We start from the raw sequence: 21260 nt of genomic DNA on the forward strand, positions 1-21260 counted from the left end.
CCATTAAATTTAACTATTAATACATGTGTAAGCATGAAAGTTACAAATCACGTTTTTAATCACAAACGATCATTGTATAACGAGATACATTTTGGAAAGATGACCTGAAGGTGGCATTGTAGCAAGAAAGTCGCTGGCCTAATGTATCTGTCCAAATTTTGCATTGTTATCCCCTTTAACGTGTGAGTTTTCTCCGAGTACTCCAGCCTCCTCCTATCTTCAAACATTCTGTAAAAGAAATTAGCCAAACAACCCAAGCAGCATCCAACTGGAAAGAGCCTTGAGGCTTACGAATGCTATTGTGGCTAAATTATGTATTACAACCTTGATTTACTGGAAATATCATACATCGCAAGTGTATTTTTTCATCTTTTGTGTTTAAAAAGCAGGTTATTGTATTGCCTATTAGTTGAATCGCAGATCGCAAGTTCAAATCTTGGTCATTACCCCCCCCCCACCACCCCCAAAAATTGATTGAGTCTTTGCTCTTGTTTGTTCTTTTAATTTGCGAAATTCTCAATCTCTGAAACTAAAATATTAAATGTTGTCCTACGTTGCCGAATTGTGAGTGCATTGATAATATATCAAAACACCAAATTCCTGTTCAGTTATTCTCAATTTCAGCTGCCGTTCTTGTAATAACAAAATGTATACCACTAGAACTTACATAATTACAGATTGTAACATAATTGATTAATAATTCTGGCAAATACAGAGGCTACGAAATGTGTTACCGCTTCAAAGATATGAACAATGTTTCACATTAACATTTTCTACCAACTCACATCCAGTGCAAAGGACTGAGTTGATCCATGTTTTACAACTTCTGCAGCATCTTGAACACATTGTAACCACTCCCCTTGCTATTTTATTTGTTTTAAAGATCAGGGATCGGCTCAGCCCATGATCCTTTCTGGGTTAATTAAATTTGCAAAACTTTGTGTACAGTCAACAGTTGATGCACTCAGGGGAGTCTGGCTCCCCACGGCAGCAATGTGGAATTTCCACTCGTGGATCGGGACTGCCAAAGAAGAGCACTGCCCAACTGTTTATGACTTGATTTAGATTTCTTTTTTTCATTGCATACATTTCTACAGGTCGCTATTACACATTAATTATGAATGTAATCTGTTGGAGATTCTTATTAAATGTCAGATGGTGTTTGGTGCGTTGTTTCAATATGTGAAGAGCTGACCGTTTCTCCACTTCCTCCCCCTCTACATCTTCCGGCATCTGGCCAAGCGAAAATACGTCATCCAAGTGAATGCATGCAAATTACTTGGAAAACATAGATGGGACATTATGAACAAGATAGGGCAGCCTGAAACCTGAGCGTGTGCAACACCATCAGAACAGAGAGCGTTATCACAATTAAATTGACTCAGAAACATAGTGGTTCCTCGTGTGCAAATTTGCATGTGTGTGGAAATGTCCCTTTTGAAATGTTTAGAACTAAGCAATGGCATGGAAACCCAAGACATGTGTGGAGGTTAGGACAAGTGTGGTTTTATTTATAGCTACCTTGGAAAAAATTAAATTTTGGTGGAATTAATATGTAACTACAGCCCTTGGTCAATCGATTGCTGAATGAAGGCTTCCCTGTGCCGTATCAGTCGTAGTTAGATTATATTTGCCACGTTAGTCAGTGCAGGCTGGAGAAGCAGAGGGGTCCAGGACTGGTTCACACTGGACTCTCCGCTGATGTTAGCAGTGGCTGAGAATCAAACTCAGTTCCACTGGGTCCATAGTGCAATGCGCTAACCACTGCTAACATTCTAAATGTGAGTGCGGTCCTCTGTCGACCATGCTAATATCGAATGGCAATGCACACACGAGCATTGTTTAGTGAGTGACGCATTACACTGGTATTCAGATCATTAGTGCAAATTAGAAGAACAGTGATCTTGTTGCTTCCTGTTCTCTGGAGATGTAAGAATATGTAAAATAGCTGTAACATGTGGAACTTCTGTGGTAAACCTGTGGAGCTTTGCAGTATTGTATAAGAATGATGTACGCGTTCTAGATCCAGATATGTGTCGTAGTTCTGATGCTGAAGCGCCAGATATATATATATCAAGTTGTTTAATATATAAGTGCCAAGTGAGGCCACCTTAAAATAATTGTTCTGTCCATTATGTGCACTCTTTGGCACTAAATGACAGAATGTACAGGGATGGAATTGATAGCCTAATTCGGAGACTTGGCCACATAACCAGGGAGAGGCAGGGCCAGTTATTTCATAAGATGCAGTCTCCACGCTGAGCTCCATTATGTTATGTTAATCCATCATATTTGCAGCCCTTGAGACACAAAACTTGTGAGTAATCAATATTGTTTCTGGTGGAGACTTCACGAGTGTATTGTTAGTGCCACGTAATGAGTTTAAAGAAGTAGTGCACACTGCATGTATTTAACGTGCTCCAATATGAGACCTAATCAGGCGTAAGCCCAACCAATTTATTAATTTGGTTACAGTCTGAGATAAACTGTGAGTCACTCTTGAAAATAGCCACCCTGAATAATTCTTGAAGATACATCCAACGCTGCCTGGGGCAAGGATGATGAAGTGTACCTTGTGGTAAGCCCGTGTTGCAATGCTTGGTCGGTGATCTTTCAGCCAGTACTGTTTATATACCACAGGGATGAAGTTTGGCTAGCCTCTACTTAGGCATTTACCACTACTTGATGTAGCAGCATAGTGGCTGTGAATATAACGAGGGAGTTCAATGTTTAATTAGCTAACGACATTTATGTTTCGATGTAAAAGTTTTACCCTGAGATAGGTCCGTCTCCACCCCGTTGGGAAGACGGCCACGCTCATTAAAAGTATCAAGTTCAAAAGATCAGCCCGAGTTCTGACTTTGTTTATGAGCCAGGGTCTACAGTAATCCCTTGCCAACCGCGAGGGTTAGGTTCCTTAAAGCCCTCGCGGTTGGTAAAGTGTAGGGGCCTGTGGGAAATAGGGGCTTGGGGGAACCATGGCCGCTGTCATGCTCACCATAGCTTTACTAAGTTGCATATTTATTCACTAAACACCGAACAAAATACAGTACATTACACAATAGCATATATTAACTTTACATACCTTTAATATTAACGGTTTAGATGACGATGACAACGAGTTGATGTGGGGAGGGCTGGTTAGAATAACTAAGGGGGGGGGGCTCAGCCCACCCTCCCCCTCTTCCTCCGGGCCACAGACGCAACACTCTCATCGTCACCACTCGCTGCACGCTTCAGCTCCGTGATTACGGGCAAAATAAATGTGTACTCTACAGTATGTACAACAAAACAGTCGGACAGCACATCAAATTTGATTCATTCCGCAGTCAAAATAATTTATATTCTACTTTGGGTGCAAATAAAAGTGTGTGCATTAAAAAGCTTGGTTTTTTTCCTTAAAATTTCTACAGCTCAAGAACCAGGGCAGTGAATCACGCACTCGCTGTTGTGACTCTACACCTCAGCGTTGTCAACTCCTTAACATGAATACGTCGCCAAACAAACCTGAAAAGTTCAAAGCTGCAAATGACTAGAAACTCTACACCACAGACACATCTCCTGCAGGAGTTCAACTCTGAGTAATCGCTCTGTGATGCTGGATGTGATAACCAGCGAAAACTTTGAAAACTAATTGTCAAATGTTGTGCATTGCGCTTCAACATTCCGGTGTGCTTAAACAATCAATATCTGTGTTTGTACTCACGCGATATGACCAAAACGAAGTCAATATTAACGAAGAAATATCTTGTTTGTGTCTTGAAATCACGACCGCGTTGCAATTTCGCCACAGCCGTTTATCTGTGTCGCCCTCTGGCGGGCGACATTCTAAAAGGAGGCAATAAGACTGAAGCTTGCGCCATGTTTTAACAGCCGTTGCCCACGGTTCCCACTCCTCAGGCTGCCGTTACGAGACTCAGATATTGATAGTGAACCCCGAGAATATTAAAGCTGCCTTAGTTTGGCTCTGTACGTGAGTCTCGTGCCTTACACGAGATAATTATAGACACGCCACATATTTCACCTGCATCTCTTTCTCTCTGCTCAACTATTGTATAAATATTGTGAAATTGATTGCTCCATATGTTACATAGGAGAATAGTATGATGTGTAAAACGTGTGTTAGGATTGCTGGAAGGCATATGTAGGCTTTTAAGCAAAGTGGGACAGTACTCGCCACAGTGGCCAGATGTTAACTACCTCGCTCGGTATACAGGAGGTCTTGAGTTCGATCTAGACCCTGACGCCTGTATATTTGGAGTTTGCATGCTCTCCCCGTGGTCGCCTGGATTTTTATCCATGGGGTTAAAGTATTTGGCTGCTATAGATTTCCACATAAGCAACTTCGTTCAGCTATCATTTGTGGCCAGGTCACTTGTGAAAAAGAGATATATTGCTCAGTGTGCTTTACCTGGTAAAATTTTAAAAAAGTTAATCGTTACAAGTAGTCATTTTCTCAAAGGGTAACACAGTGACTGGTTGTGCCATGCAAGCAAGGGTACCACCATATTTTATTTGAGGGGTATGTGATATCGTAGAAAAATCTGGACAACATACTGTTGTGCTAAAACACCAGGGCAATGCCTCGCTCACTTTGGAATCTGTTAAGAGACATGCATATATCTTCGATTAATAAAAAACACCCTCCTTATTTGTTTATTGACAATGTATTGGTTCACATAAACAAGCGTGCCTCCGGCATGTACTCTTCATCTCACAACTATTTTCATTTGTCAGTGTATTGACTACTGTTCACTTGCACTCGCGCCTAACTCTTGCCTAACTCTTGCCAGTTAGTGCACGGTTTGAGTACACAAGTCCGATTTATATATTGAATAATACTAACAGTCCTTTTGTCAACCCATTGTCTGACTGACCATGCTTCACCATGCTTGTCAGTGTTATTGGTGCTCAGTATCTGTTTGAATATCACTCGTCAGTGATGTTTGTTATGGCCGGGAATTGAACTCAGGTCACGGGATTCATAGTGCAGTGCCGTAACCACTGCGACTCCGCTCCCCACCAGTATGATGACACTTGCTACCACAGACCGGCAAAGTGTGGTTAAAAAAACCCTCAATGACTGCCATGGCGTGGCGAGGCCCTCATCCAGCAGCATATTAACAACGGGCTGTTAAAAAATATATATCTATGCAAACTACAATTTAATTCCACTAAACATACATTTCCAAGGTTGCTACGGAGAAATAAAAAACGTGCACTACTCAAATTACTTTATATTAAACGAATGTCTTCACATATGCAAATTAACTAGGAACCTTCATTTCCTTGTGTGATCACAAGGTATTTGTGATATAATCACCTGATTTTTCTTTGCTGATGTTCCTGCCTATGCGCAAGTTTAATGCTGCATCATCTAGTTCCTAAACACTGCGTGCTCAAACCTTTCTCATGACTGACACCGCATGAGGAGGCCTGCATCCAGTGATAGACATAAAGCTGAAATAAATGTGTAGGATCGATTTGTACTTTTCGCATGTTGGCTATATGTGGTCTAAAACTGGTTAAACAAGGCCATACAGAAGGACATCTCTGGTGTAGGCCGATCAGTTTTAAACAAAATGCCTATATTGTAAGAGCATGTTTTGCCACAAGTACGTTTGGTTAATGCAGCCTTGATGCCTTGCAATAGGTGTCTACTTGGTGTTTGAACATCTTAACACCTGCTAATGACAAAAGGGTAAAACCTATTATTGTTTCATCGCTGAAATAAATATAACTGATCACATAGCAGGTGATATTGCCTGAATGTGTTACAGGAACTTTAATAATAAACTTTACCTTAGGAAGTCTCACTGAGTCTCAGTACTCTTTTTAAGGAGGGTCCTGCTAACATCGGGGTGTTTGGTAAATTCCCATAGTGGGTGGCTATTTGTGGGAGGAAACGGGAGAACCTGGAGAGAACCATCCACGCCGTGGGACAGCCATTGGGGAATATCTGTTCACACGTGGCGCAAACCCACGGTACTATCGTCACATTGTGCGGGACGCCTCCTCTTCATAATCACCCCCCCCCCCCCCAGAGGGCATCACGAACCAGTTTTAGTGTGAAAATAAAATTACGTAAGTGGATAAAGCAGGATAATAGGATCTCCCCCCCCCCCGCCTTGCATTATGTAACTTCTGACCTACCTCTCCTGGACATTTGTGGGGGGAAAAAGCTCCGTAGGGCATCGTGCATTTTTATAGCTGCATTATACAAACTATAAAAATATAAACGTGCATGGAACCTGTTCGCACGCATATTTGAGATTGACTATTTGTATCGGAAACTACCTCAGGCAATGCAAATATTATATTTTGTTTCAAGTTCCATGTATAAAGGATGAAAGCATTTCTTGTGCTGGAGGTATATATATATATTTATTTCATTACAAAGGATAATTTACATGCAGGAAGCATTTTTGTGAGATTTTGGTATGTTCGGGCGTGCATTTATATCTGCCTATTTAATTTATACCTGCCTGACATGTCAAACGTTCATGATTGTAGTTGATATTAGTCGTGCCCTGCAGTCGGGAACCGTCTGTCGCAGAGGCTCTGTGATTTGATGTGCTTGACTCGCACTCGAAATGTGGTTACCGTGCGAGCCATGGAGTCATCTTGCCCGTCTGAATAAACTAAACGGATGTGCTCACTTACGAGGAAAACCCAGTGTGGGTATTTTGGCAGGGCTCAGTTGTAGCCATCGCATTGTTACTTACACTTGGCCAGATCGTAGTGAACAGCTGGAAATTTGTATAGGTGCTTTGCATTTGTTTTTTAGACTTTAACCAAGCCTATGCTTTTGTATGGAGAGATGGACTAAACGAGTTCTAGGTTATTGTGGCATCCACAGTAAGACAATCAGACTCTTGCAGAATGTTTAATGGGACTCGGGATTTTGTGCAGCTGGGGGGGGGGGGGGCGAACACCAGAGAAAATTGAGATGAGCATTGATATTGCAATAAAATGTCCACTCTTCAATCTGTAATATTGGATATAACAGGAAGAATGTGTTGCTCCACCTATGTTATGTATATATGTGCATTGATGTACTGGTAAATAATCTCGAGTGCGTAAATGGCTTAAGTTTATCCACCGCATTGTGGATTACAAAAATAATCATTGCCAACACCAGTCACGATTATTTGAACTGGTCCTGGACCTTCCCGAGGTAGACTCAGCCTCAAATGAGTACTTTGTGCGATGTGTAAATTTCTCACTTGGGAGACAAAGGCGTCCGGGCGTGTGCTGGCGCTGATCTTAATAGGTGCTCACTTACAGCGCTTTCTCCAAAAGTGTATTAAGGCTATACGGGGGATCTTGGTCATTGTTCACAGATGGTCCTTCCCTCACACTGCACTCCACGAATATTACCGTCACTCTGGCAGTTTGTAAAAATAAGCAACCTTTAAATGACGTAAACATATCATAAGCCATTTCACAATGTGATATTTTGAAATTTAATATTTGTCCCTCCATAGTAAGTCCATAACAAGACAAAAATTGGCAGTGGCTTTTTAAAACTCTATACATATTTTTGTTATTGAATAGGGATTACATTACCACAATTTTAGGTGACTTTAAAGGTGCCCATTATGTGGTCACAATCTTAAATATCAGTAAAAAATAAATGTGTGCAGGTGCAATGCTCTCTTGCAAATGTCATTCTATTTGACAAACTGTGAAACCACGCACATCTTAAGCAAATACAAAGGAGGGCATGTGCCTGTGTCTTATTCTTCCTACATTATTTGTTCAACCATTTAATATCCTGCTGCTTCGAATGCAAACGCCGCTGTATCTTTTGACAAATTCTGTACGACCCAAGCCCCATGTGATGTCACCCGACGCGACATCTACGCGAGCAGGGTGGGGGAATTGGTGGGCCGGCGCCACCCGAGGTCTTGCCGGCGCCACCCGAGGTCTTCCCGGCGCGGCGAGTGCTGTTCCAGAGTAGCCCCCTGCCTCTGTCAGGCCCTCGTGTGCTCGCAAACTCCGTCGGGGGCGCATTGCGCGGCCCCCTACCACTCCGCCCGGCCTGGTTGCGGCCTCAACCGGCCTGCCCCCAGCAGGTCTCCATCTCGTCCTCAGGTTCCTCATCCCCTGTATAGAACAGTCCTTCCCCAAAGTGAGGCCCTCCTGGGGTGGGGTACTTGCCCCCCTACTCTAAGTGCACATGCGTGTGCGCCACAGGTTCGTCATCGCACACCTCAGCTGGGCAACCACTCCACACCTAACGACCTCACACAGGGATTCATATTCGACACCCCGCTTCGTTGAGCCTGAGACGCCCATGTGATCACCAGTTTACATATGAGTGTGTCTCTACGTAGGTGGAGGATATCTCTACATGTATATGGGTGTATCCGTGCGCGTATGTCGCCTCAAGGTGCACCCTTGAGGTGCCTCAAGGCACAAGCGTCAAGGTACCGTCACCGCCCCCTAGTGGTGAGCGACCGCTGGGGTCCCACTCTACAGGGTGCTTCAAATAAATGTTAACACTTATAAGGGACTATCGTTATTAATGTAAAAAGAACGGATAATGCACTGTAACATGATAACAAATGTATGTTAATACATTAAATAAGTCAAAGAGTCTCCACTTGTTCTCCATCATTGTCAACACATGCCTAAAATCTTCTCCAGGCATTTGTTGACAACCTGAAGATCGCCCCTTGCCAACACACAACCCCTAATCCTCTGTCCACTCGAGGTCACGCGGCCTTCGCACGGCCCAGGGAGACGGTTCATCGGCGTGAACACCCTGTGCACGCCTTGCTGGCGGCAGGGAATATTTTCTAAACTGAGGGACAACCCGTTCTGGTCGTGCCCTCTCAGAGTTAGTTACCGTCCCTAGCAACAGCACCCACTCACGCGCACACACACACACAAACGCACCATCAACAATATAAAAACCGAGACTTTTTTTCGAATCATGTAGAGGCTTTGAAACAAAGTGGTACAGTACTGTGGCGCCCACACAGTAACACAGTGACTGCATGTGCAATGCAAGTCTAATGAGCGACTTCCGCGACATGTCGTGTAGAGGGTACTTCTTCTTTATTACTCACATTGGGCACAACACAGGCCAACGCTTATTCTTCCTTACACTAAGTACAACACTAGGTATTAACGTCTCTACTGGTTACACACAGCCGATCACTTGGTGTGGTCCCATCGCCCTCACTCGGCTACGCCGCTGGCTGGCGGCGTGACGATGACGGCGATGGAAACCACACAGGAGTTCTTCCACGTGGCAAGACGACAGAGAGATGACGACGAGCAGCGACGCAACCAGGACCCAGACCCCACACATGAGCCCCGAGCCCCGGGTCCGGGAAAACACTGGATGATCTGCACTAATGGACTCTAGAATCAAGTTGCCGTACTGATATCTTCTGGCCACTTTGTATCAGATCACGTGTGGAAGATTCTCATATATCTACATGGTCCACCAACATTCGACTATAAAATGCCGGATCACAGGCATGTGCCACTGCGTCCAGCTTAAAAGGCAAACAGGTATATCCCAAACACAACATTTAGGCTGATGAATTAATCTTCTATGTTGTCATAGACATAACACTTTATGATAAAATGTTGTAACTATCAAAATTAACAAAAAAAGGTCAAGAATCTTGATTTGAAGCTTTCTTGACTTCAGGAATCCATACTCTGTGGTTCTTTCAGTAAAGTCACGTATGTAGAAAAATAAAGAATAAATTATTCATCAGGACGTTTCGATCGCAACACAAGCGATCGTCCTCAGACATTAAAAATAATCCAGCAGTAGAACTGCTGAGCCAGGAAGAACACAGCGAGAGAGTTTCTACAACAAGAAGTTATAACTTTTGGCCAAGGGCAAGCAGGCGGGGTCCGAGCTGGAAAGGAGTCCCATCCCTGCAAGTAAGCACATCAGTTGTGTTAATGGGGGAGATTAGGAAGAAAGAGATTATGGAGAGAGATTAGCATGTCAAAGTAAATGAGCTTCTGTCGCCGCATAGGAGTACTAATGTCGCATATGCGCACAGCAGCAGTGTTAATGGGAGACAAGCACTATGTTGATGGGAGAGATTAGGCAGAGGGATTAGGGAGATTAGCAAGATAATGTCATGTCTATGTGTAACACAAGCTGCGGCGCTGCCAACTGCGCTGTGAGAGGCAAGCGCGTCAACGCAAGAGAACCACCGCAACGGTGGTCGCGCCAGTGAGACACACAGCCCATCACACAGCCAAAACCATCGATACATCGAAGCTAAGGGAGCAGAGGTGGCCATGTTTGTGAGACCCCAGCCCCTTAATGCAGAGGCACCCAAAAGGGCAATGCAAATCAGAGAGTTCGAGATAACAGCCAAACGGCAGGAAGGATGGAAGCACCATAGCAAGTTACAACTTTACTTGGTTAATAACGTCTTTCCAATGATTGCTCAGCTTATACCCATCTTCTCACTTAGCATTAAGAGATAAAATGTCCACATCTGCTTGGGACCTTGTAGATAACATGACTGTTTCTTCTGCCGCGACAATGTCAACCAAATGTAAAGTTAACCTGATTGCTAAATTCAACATCCTGTCAAAAAAGAAGCCAGATCCACACGTGAAAAGGTTAGATGTTAAAAAGATTGTTATCAATCAGAGTAACAGCCCAATTTCTGATGGCCTAAAATCGGTACTAGCTAGAGGGCTGAATTTTGCAGTCACCCCCAAAAACATCCCAGTGGATGATATCATTGCCCAGGATGACGTAGCCCTCAAAGGTTTGGGACACATCCCAGCAGACGTGGCAAGATCTTAAATCGCCGCCATCCTCAAAAACACTAAGAAATCCATTAGTAACATCAGCAGGGACGAGCGCTCTGAGCTTGCTCAATTGAAAAAGAGAGATGACATTGTCATCTTCTCAGCCGAAAAGGGCAATGCCAAAGTCATCATGGATAAAACCACATACAACAACAACATCCAGGACCTTCTTAATGATATGTCAGTTATACCAAAATCAACGAAAATCCTACCAACCGTCTGGCTACAAAAAAAGCAATATCATCACTAATCCGACTTCTTTAATCGAACCGACCAAGCAGCTCTCTCTAAAACCTTGGGCTTGCTAGACCATCAAGAATTATGGCCTTCCAAAAATCCATAAATAAGGTACTCCACTCCGTCCTATCGTATCCACCAACAACTCACCTATCTACAAACTGGCACAATTTCTGTCTGAGACCCTGCTTCCATTCACGGGCAAGACCAGTATTTAACTCAGCTCACTTGGTTTCTCTAATCAAGGACATTTCACTGTCTCTAGATGATTTGCTTGCTAGTTTTTTTGTAATCTCTCTGTTCACCAAGGTAACCCTACCTGACACAATAGCAATCATTGAAGACTTGGTCCAAGAGGGACTGAATCCTGATGTACCAACTTTGGTGAGGCACTGCCTTACCAACACTTACTTCACCTGGAATGGTACATTCTACAAACAAAATGAAGGTACCCCTATGGGTTGTCTCTTATCACCAGTGGTAGCGAATGTTTTCACGGAGAAATTTGAAACAGATACCATCCTGACATCCACCCTCCGTTCTTCCCTGTGGAAGAGATACGTAGATGACACTTTCGTAATCTGGCCACATGGCCAACCAGCACTGAACCAATTTTTCAACCACATTAATTCCATACACCCTTCCATCAAATTCACAATGGAAGTGGAAAATGATGGCATGCTACCATTCCTGGATGTTTTGATCGAGAAGAGGCCTGATGGCTTGTTGGGACATTCTGTCTACAGGAAGGCAACCCACACGGATTCCTATCTAAAGCCTGATTCCCACCACCATCCGGCCCAGAAGAATTCCCTCATCAAAACACTACACCATAGGGTCCACTGCATCTCCGACCAGCGCCACCTAGCCAGTGAACTGGAGCACGTACACCAAGCCCTCAAGATGAATGGATACTCAGACCGCAAAATCCGCAAAGCTGAATCCCCAACCACGGGGAGACAACCATCTCAGGACCCAATCAAAACCATCACCTTGCCATACATAGCAGGTGTTACCAAAAATATTTCCAAAATCTTAAACAAACACAAGATCCAGGTCCGATTCAATACAGTACACAAAATCCGTGATTTGATTCCATCTGTGAAGGATGTCATTCATGACATGCGATACCCTGGTGTCTACAAACTAGGTTGTGTCTGCAGCAGCCGTTACTTTGGGGAAACGAAACGACATGTCTCGGACTGTGTTCACGAACACAAGGCAGATTTGAAACACGACAGAACCAATAACTCTACCTTGGCTGATAATTGTTATAACTCTGTGGGCTCGCACGATATTGTTTTTTCCGAGACCAAGGTACTCTGCAAACCTTCGGGCTACTATCAAAGATTCGTCTATGAAGCCATCCAGATTTATAAACACGGAGACAATTTCAACCGAGATGATTGGTATAAGCTGAGCAATCATTGGAAGGACGTTATTAACCAAGTAAAGTCGTAACTTGCTGCGGTGCTTCCATCCTTCCTGCCGTTTGGCTGTTATCTCCGACTCTCTGAGTTGCATTGGCCTTTTGGGTGCCTCTGCATTAATGGGCTGTTGTCTCACTAACATGGCCACATTTGCTCGCTTAGCCTCGATGTATCGATGGTTCTGGATGTGTGGTGGGTTGTGTGTTTCACTGGCGCGACCACCGTTGCGGTGGTTCTCTTATGCGGCGATGGAAGCTCATTTACTTTGACATGCTTATCTCTCTCCCTAATCTCTCTCCCTAATCTCCCCATTAACACAACTGATGTGCTTGCGTGCGGGGATGGGACTGCTTCCCAGCTCGGACCCCGCCTGCTTGCCCTTGGCCAACATATATAACCTCTTGTTGTAGAAGCTCTCTCACTGTGTTCTACTTGGTTCAACAGTTGTAGTGCTGGATATTTTTTTCCACATGAGGACGATCGCTGGTGTTGTGATCGAAACGTCGTGATATATATTTCTTTCCTACCTACGTGACTTTACCGAAAGAACCAAAGAGTAAGGTTAATAATGTAAAAAATGGGCTTAAAATAAGGAAAATAAATGAATGCATTACATTTCAAATCACTAAAAGCCAAACAAAAGTGTCTCCCTGTTCAACCAGTGTTTGGCAGTGTTCACTTCTCCTGGCGGGCCTAAGCCAGTGATGGATATTCCCCATACTGTGGTGTGGGGTATCTGCCTATAAAACTACCAACCAGGATAAGAGCTTCCGATCCTCCCATAGCGTGTGTTTTGCATAAAAATATAACTTTTTGCACATGCTGCATCATTTATAAAAGTTTTATACGCCTAAAAATACTTTAAATTCCACCACTTCTCTCCTGCTGACACCCACCTAAATATCAGACACGATGGCACGCCTTAATTTGAAACGTAAATAATTTGATATTTGCATGCTGTTTTGGTTGAGAGTTGGACTTCCCTATTCTGTTTGCCCCTGGAGGACTCACATGGGCAACAGATTCTGTATAAAAGCGAAGAGGTCCCAGCAGTGAGACACGGCAGTGATCAAGAAACTACAAGCATTCAAGAAGCTCCAAGTCATCGATCAACCATGCTCGCCTTTCTCGTCTGTGCTGCTCTGCTGGTTGCTGGTGAGTGTTGCTCTTGCTGACACATTGAGCTGCTGAGTGATTGCAATGCACGCATTTCATTTAGTGGAGCGACCGTTCGAGCTACTTCAGGAACTAGACTTAGTTCTAGAAGATGCTCGTATGGCACTTCCGCTTTTATTTCAGTCCGCATTCATTGACTGGTGGACACCCCCCTCTTTTCTCCCGACTCTCACTGAAACAGCTACTGATGTTTTTAACCCGTATGCAATAATACGCAGGCTATCACTGTTTCGATATGATTTCAGTTGCACCGTGTATTGGGTTTTAGAGGAAGACAGTCTCACAGTTAAAGTATTAATAAACGTAAAGGTACAATACTCACAATGAAATTATCATGCGTTATGAGTCTTGCTTTCATGCCGGCCCATCGGTATAGGTCTCTAGGATTTCCTCAAAGGTGGTGGATCGCGAATCTGAATGCTCCATTGATACGATAGCGTGAATCGGGCTCGGTCCATGGTAGACCGCTTGTAAAAAAGATTTAAAAAAAATTGTTCTTAACATGTTATACTTGTTCGTCTGTTTATTCGGGACTCCTTGTGACCGACTGGGCCCATATGGGACGCATACGCTGCATACCCCAGAGCTGCACCCCTGAGAACATTTATGCGTGTGTGTGCTTTTGTTCCTCACAGCTGAGGTGTCGGCTCAGAGCTGTGGGATCGCAGCGTATCCCCAGATCCGCGTGGTGAACGGCGTGGAGGCTCGCGCCAACTCCTGGCCTTGGCAGGTAACGGCAGAGGCTGAATAACAGCCATCACAGCCACACGATGCATTGTCAGTCGATCTTAGTGCAGCAGCATCTATTGTTGTACATGCCACGTGGAGGCCCTCATCCAGCAGTACATTGATAAAAAGGCTGCATGTATGCAACATCAAAATTTCAGATCTTCCACTCTTCCCAATGACATTGAATCAGTCACTGTATTCCGAATGTGAATCAGAATGTTTTTATATTGGAGAAATCCGATTCGCTTTGAAGCTCTTTTTCACAGATGTCCAGTAGGGGCAGGTCAGAACGTTACAACAACACACAACGCAAAAACACAACAAGAGTGCAAAGTATAGGAAAGATAAACAAATCACTTAAAAAATATATATAAATTAAACGAAAATATATGTTTTATCTTACCAGATAAAGCCCACTGAACTATTTCTTTTTTAGATACGTCCTGACCACAAATGATAGCTCACCAAAGTGGCCCATCATGCGAAAATTTATATCAGCAAAATAATATTGATGTAAGTTTTTAAATATGGAGGGATAACCATGAGCACCCAGGGATAAAATCCACACGACCACAGGGAGAACATGCATACTCCAAATGTACAAGTGTGAGGGTTGGGTTTGAACCCCTGACCTCCCGCATACCAGGAGAGGAATATACCTTCACATCACTGTCGGGTCCCTCAAACATAAATATTATTTTTAATAAAGTTTCGAAGTTCATATTGCATTTGTACTTCAATTCCCATGCTTGGGAAAGGCAGTAAAACAACAGCAAAACAGTCCCAGAACACACCAGGACAACACAGATTTAATTAAATTGTACTTTGGGAGAGCGGAGGCACAGTGGTTTACGTACTGCACTACGAACCGGGCTACATGGGTTATATTTCCAGCAACTGTGGCGAGTGATATCTGAACCAGTCCTGGATTACACCCCTTCGCAATCAGCTCTAATCAGCATTGTGCATTGACTCAAGGGCTAAGTTAGGACTGTATTATTCGATATAGTAATTGGAGTCCTGGACAAATAACAGTAACCGCCACCAATCTCGCTGTGATTGCATTGCAGGCGCTCGTGCAGAGGTACTCTGGAGGAAGATGGGTCAACTACTGTGGAGGAACCCTCATTGCTCGTCAATGGGTGCTCACCTCTGCGAGCTGCTTCACGTGAGTCATGGCACCAATGGAGTCGCGAGTATGTGTGCAGGCAGTGCAACTGCACCGTGGCCCAGGTACTGTACAGTATTTTCCTGTACCACATTGTGGCCACCAAGGATGGAGCAGTCGATCTTGGCAACAAGGAGGCGGCATCTATCAATTACCTTCACACGATGCCACGTGGCAGTAAATCGCAATATTTCTATTTAGTACTTCCTCACTGAAATGTTTACAGATTTAAGTGATTAAGACCACCCATTGCTCTGTTATCTCCCCACATCCACCACAACGTGCAGGAATGGCTACAGCTACAGGGTGGTGTTGGGAAAGCACAGTGTGTCCACAACCGAGCCGGGGGAGATCACCCCTCCATTGAGCCTGGCCGTCTGGCATACCTACTGGAATCCCAGCATCCCAGCAAATGGGTGAGAACGCAAACAGGCACACTGGTTTTTGTGACACCGTGACAGAATTGCCATGGAGAGACAAAAATACAAACATAAAGTGTCATTTAGACAAACAGACAAAATATAAACACTATAAGTAGAGAAACAGACATGCATACAGAGACATACAGACAGGAACTGTAGGGTCTGCAAAAACTCCTATTATCCGTGGCCCTATTCTTCCAATTATACATGATTATCTGCAATTTTATTCCTATAAATAATAGGAGTAAAATAGCAGATAATATCATCTGCGATATTGGTCCCCCACATCACCACGGTTAGGGGAGAGTTATCTGCAAAGCGCTGAACCCCTATTGCATGGGGTATGTTGGATGTGGATTAGGCCCAGACTAGCCATAGGGCAGCATTCCGGGCAAATGCACAGTGGGCCGGTCCATTCCGAGGGCAGGTGAGCCGGTTTGTGTGGAAAAATAGCAAATGTGATCGGAGTAAAAATAAAAAAATGTTCTTACCTCTAATGTCTAAGCTCCATTGCTTAGTTGGCATTAAATCCTATATTTGGCAGCCAAAAAGATTATTCTTCACCAGTCCATTTGTTTTTTGTATCTGCCCAAATGGGCCAATGAAATTGCACGGCAAAATCACATGAATACGTCACATCGCACATCTAGCTACTCGTATATAGTTTGTCCCACAGCCCATTAAAAAAAATGATTGTCAATAGCCATAATTTGGGCAGGTTTGTTTACTAATGCCTGGGCCGATTTTTTTGTCCCAGTCCGTTACTGGTGTTGAGCCTTGCATCACGCTGCCCATCTCGATCCCCCACAGGTACGACATCGCCATGTTCAAGATTGCATCGCCCGTGACTCTCACAAGCAAGGTGCGCCTCGCCTGCCTGCCCACCGCCAACCAGATCCTGCCCAACAACTACCCGTGCTACGTCACGGGATGGGGTTCTCTCGACAGTGAGTACCGTTCACCCAGTGTCCATCGGTGCCACAGTTATGGGAAGTGATTTAAGCCCAATGCGTCAATTGCCCCTCCAGTTTTACGAGATGATTCTGGCTGAGAAACTGTCACAAATCACAGTAGAGGGTTGACTCAGCCCTTCATCTTTCTGTCGTCAAAATGAACACAACTCTGTATAGAGTCAATAGCCTGCGAGTAGGTGGGCTGTGATGCTATGTGCCGTTGGCACATTGAACATAGAGACACCAATGGTTCGCTTGGGGAGCACCTGTGAACGCCACACAACCCCGATGCTTTCACCAATGCTCTCCGTTTCCACATTGTCTGTGCGCGTGAGCAGCCAGCGGCCCCTTCCCCAGCGCGCTGCAGCAGGCCAGCCTGCCCGTGGTGGACTACGCGACGTGCAGCCAGCCCAGCTGGTGGGGGAGCAGCTTGAGGAGCAGCGTGATCTGTGCAGGGGGCAGCACCCGCTCTGCGTGCTCTGTGCGTATGGAGTTCAACGCGAGCCAACCCGCCTCAATTATTTAACGAAATTACTAATGAGAATAGTTATCAACACAATGTTTATTTTAAATCTGAATTTAGTCAACAGTGACTATGAGTGGACAACAATCACCAAGCATGGTGATGACTGTGACCACTAAGATCACTGATTGGTTGACCTGGTAATGTTGGGGAAGCGGAGGGGGACGGCGCACATCCAACCCCAATAATTAATAACTCAGACTGGACAAATTGTGTGACTGCTTTAGTCGCCTAGACTAACAGATTGACCAAATGAAATCCGGTGACACTTAAATTTGACTAAAATTCTTCAGACTAAGTTTTTGCATGACTACATTCAATCAATAAATAACAGAAGGAATACAAATATTGACTAAATTAATGCCAGACCAAACAGGGTGCATATTGAATCAGGCCTTAGGGTTGTGTGATTTTACTCCGTTACTTAGCAACACGGTCATAAAGTGTATTTGAAAAGTTTGCAAGCTCCTGTACTTACCCTTACCAGCACCCGCCACCATATCCCGTGCATGCTTTACCCAGTTAACGTGGATGCATATCTATCCTCTTCTATGCATCACAGGGTGATGGAGGTGGCCCACTGAACTGCCAGCAGTCAGACAATGCCTGGGTGGTGCAGGGAATCACCAGCTACGTCTCATCTCTGGGCTGCAACACAATCCGCAAGCCCACCGTGTTCACCCGTGTGTCAGCCTACAACAGCTGGATCAGCAACGTGAGTGCCAATGCTGTCAATGTCAACGTTCTTACCATGATCGCGCTGTCAATGTCAATATTGATGCTCTTACTGTAGCAATGCCATTGTCATTATCATACAAATGTTACAGTAAAAAGCATTTTCAATAACACGTCACTGTCAATGTGATTATTGTTATTGCTCTTATAAGTGTCATTATCATTGTTAATGTTGATATTGTTGTAAATAGCTATGTAGGTGTCACTTAACCTTGAACCTTGTAATTAATCAGGGAAACGTTTTATGGATGGGGCATATGTGGAGGATTGAAATGAACATGTTACCAAGGCAGGTGTTGAAAGTGGAATTCAGTGGTCAGAAACCAAATGTGAAAACCACAAGATGGTGATAAGACTCGTGAACCTTGGCGCTCAAGTGTTGACTGTGCACTAGTATAAGTGATGGCAAGGTGTGATGTCCTTTTCTTTATCGATCACAATACAAAGGTGGGATTTGCATGAGTCATCGGTGTGGCTGGTATCGGCCAGGTATGATTGCTATCATGTTCGTTTATCTATAGGCAATGACGTTCAAACACCACCCATTCCCCGTTCCTTCCGCAGGTCATGAGCTTGTACCGTGAAGCTCCTAAGATCGCCGAGGGAGAGCAGAGCGTCAACAGCGGAGTCAATGCCACAATTGCTGCATTCAAGAAGCCGCAGGCTTAAAGTATCATGCTCTTTACATCAATGCTATCGCTAATACTAGAATCACAGTTTCTTGTTACGGGTATTGCCTTTTTTAATGTGGGACTGGGCACGTGAGCATAGGATGGGTGGTTTGATGCAGTGAGTTTGTGTGGCCATGCCAGACATTACCAGTGTTAATGACACTGTAACAATGTGCCATTTATATTAGACGTTAAACAATAAGCTTTCTAATTTGACAAGAAATATATTTTGTCATACCAGCATGCATACTGTACCGCCAGTGCTAAATATACAAATTGAAAAAATCTTTTTAAAGTAAAGATCCATAATAGAACTGCCATTTTCATAGTAAGTTAAAAATGTTCTCCCTTTGTGAAGACATAATGTTAAACAATATTGCATATGTAGTATGGTACGACTAATTACAAATCTATAATTAGCTAATTATCGACTCGATTTCCAAATAATGTAATCTCAAGTGTACCGGATCTGATAATGCTCTACCAGGCAAATATTACCTGGGGCCGTGTGATGTTCTGCGTTGTGTTCACGCTCCCGACTCATGCATAATCTGGTTGCGTGTGCATTACAAAGAGGATCCAGAAACAGAGCTCAATTGGTTGGTGGAGTAAATTTAAAAAATTGTTTTAGCCTCCACGCCATATTCAAAGCATCATTTCCCTATAAAAATGGACATACAGTACACTATTAATTGTAGACTCGATTTATAATGCTTGATGTGTCCGATTTGGTTTATGAATGAACAAAACTGTACTGTAAATTGATAATGTTATTCGTGAATGTTCGGGTTGGTGTAAAATAAACATTTAAAGTACAAAATAAAGTATCTGGTTTGTTTCATTGCCTGGCACATTTACCACACACCACTCACCTGGCAGTCATAACTTATAGGCACTCACAACTTGCTTTACGTATATTCATGTACGTATGTTGAACTTATTTCGAACACCATACATAGCGAACTGTGCTAATCATCTGACATCTGACACCACCAAACACTCCTTACTCAGCACTCACCACTCATCTTCCAATCACCAAAAACCGACATTCACTAGACTCACCACTGACCAAAGATCGCCCATGTAGCCTTAGTATGTTGGGGCAAGTGCTGTAAGCATGTACCTCTGAAGGCACTCGAGGGGTTGATGGGGCTAGTAACACGCCACAAGGCACTAGGTAATCATCTATCTGGCACGTTGTTTGGCCATGAACAGGGCCGTTGGCGTGGCTTGTGTCGTTGCTCTGGAGACTGAGAGCTCGTTCAGTCACCGTGTTGATGGTGTTCGTTGTTATTTCTCACTTAACACGTGAAGGCTGCTTCCTTCCACTTCCAACTTCCAGTCACCAAACACGACTGAACATGTATGACTCACCTAATTCTCGTCACTCACCACTCATTACTGATAATTCAAACAAGATTATAACAATGCATCACGTACTCGCTGATAATTAAAAGCAGGATGGCAGCTTACAGTTTTGCGTCGACTTCTGTAAATTGAACAAAGTCTCAGTAGAAGACGCTTCCCCAGCTGACACATATGGAGGATTCCATGGACGCATTGTCGGGCGCTCAGATTTTCTCCACATTGGACCTATTGTCGGGACCTATTGTCAGGATCCCTTGGTTAAGTCATCCAGGCCCGAAAACGGAATTCTGAATGCCTCAGGGACTGTTCCAGTTTAATTGTCTCCCAATGGGATTGCAGTTGGCACCGGCGACTTTCCAGAAACTCATAGAGTTGGTGCTGGCAGGACTGCAGTGGGACTCCTTCTTCATTAACTTAGATGACATCATCGTGTTTGGCTGCACATTCGAGGAGCATTTGCAGTGGTTGCGGATAGTACTCTCCAGCGTACGGTCGGCTAATCTGAAAATGAAACCCGCCAAGTGCCATTTGCTACAGACCTCGATGTGATATTTGTGCCAGATTGTTAGTGCTAATGGAATAGCGATGGATCCGGATACAATGGCGTCCATATGCGATTGGCCAACCCCCAAGTCGGTGGGTGAAGTGCGCAGTTTTGTCGGGTTTGCGTTGTATTACCGTAGATTTGATCCGCAGTTTGCGATGGTTGCGAAATCACCTTTCCAACGCGCCTCATCTTGACTACCCAGATGTTTCCCTAACGTTCATACTGGACACTGATGCTAGTGACATGGGCATAGGGCCTGTCCTGTCCCAGGTGAAGATCGTGGTGGAAAGCGTGATCGCATACGGGAGTCACATCCTGTCAACCGGTGAGCAGTGGTACTGTGTCACCCGCAGGGAACTGTTGGCCATGGTGTACTTCGTCCAACAGTACAGGCCTTCTCTCTATGGCAGAGACGTTGTAGTCTGCATGCACCACGTGGCACTCGAGTACTCTCTGAGAGTGGACCAGCCTCCCGGACAGTTCTCACGCTGGTTT

At 44.2% G+C, this 21260-nt stretch overlaps 1 protein-coding gene across 1 annotated transcript; it reads left to right on the forward strand.

The window, feature by feature from the left end:
- Positions 1-13538: 13538 nt before the first annotated feature.
- Positions 13539-19656, forward strand: LOC144931317 (chymotrypsin-like elastase family member 2A). The gene is made up of 8 exons (XM_078855118.1): positions 13539-13628; positions 14285-14379; positions 15449-15546; positions 15834-15962; positions 16779-16915; positions 17260-17402; positions 18007-18159; positions 18744-19656. Exons 1-8 carry the CDS (start codon positions 13589-13591, stop codon positions 18846-18848), a joined length of 900 nt encoding a protein of 299 aa, XP_078711244.1. The 5' UTR covers positions 13539-13588; the 3' UTR covers positions 18849-19656.
- Positions 19657-21260: the final 1604 nt, after the last annotated feature.

Source organism: Lampetra fluviatilis, chromosome 4 (genome assembly GCF_964198595.1).
Source record: "Lampetra fluviatilis chromosome 4, kcLamFluv1.1, whole genome shotgun sequence".
NCBI classification, from domain to species: Eukaryota; Metazoa; Chordata; class Hyperoartia; order Petromyzontiformes; family Petromyzontidae; genus Lampetra; species Lampetra fluviatilis.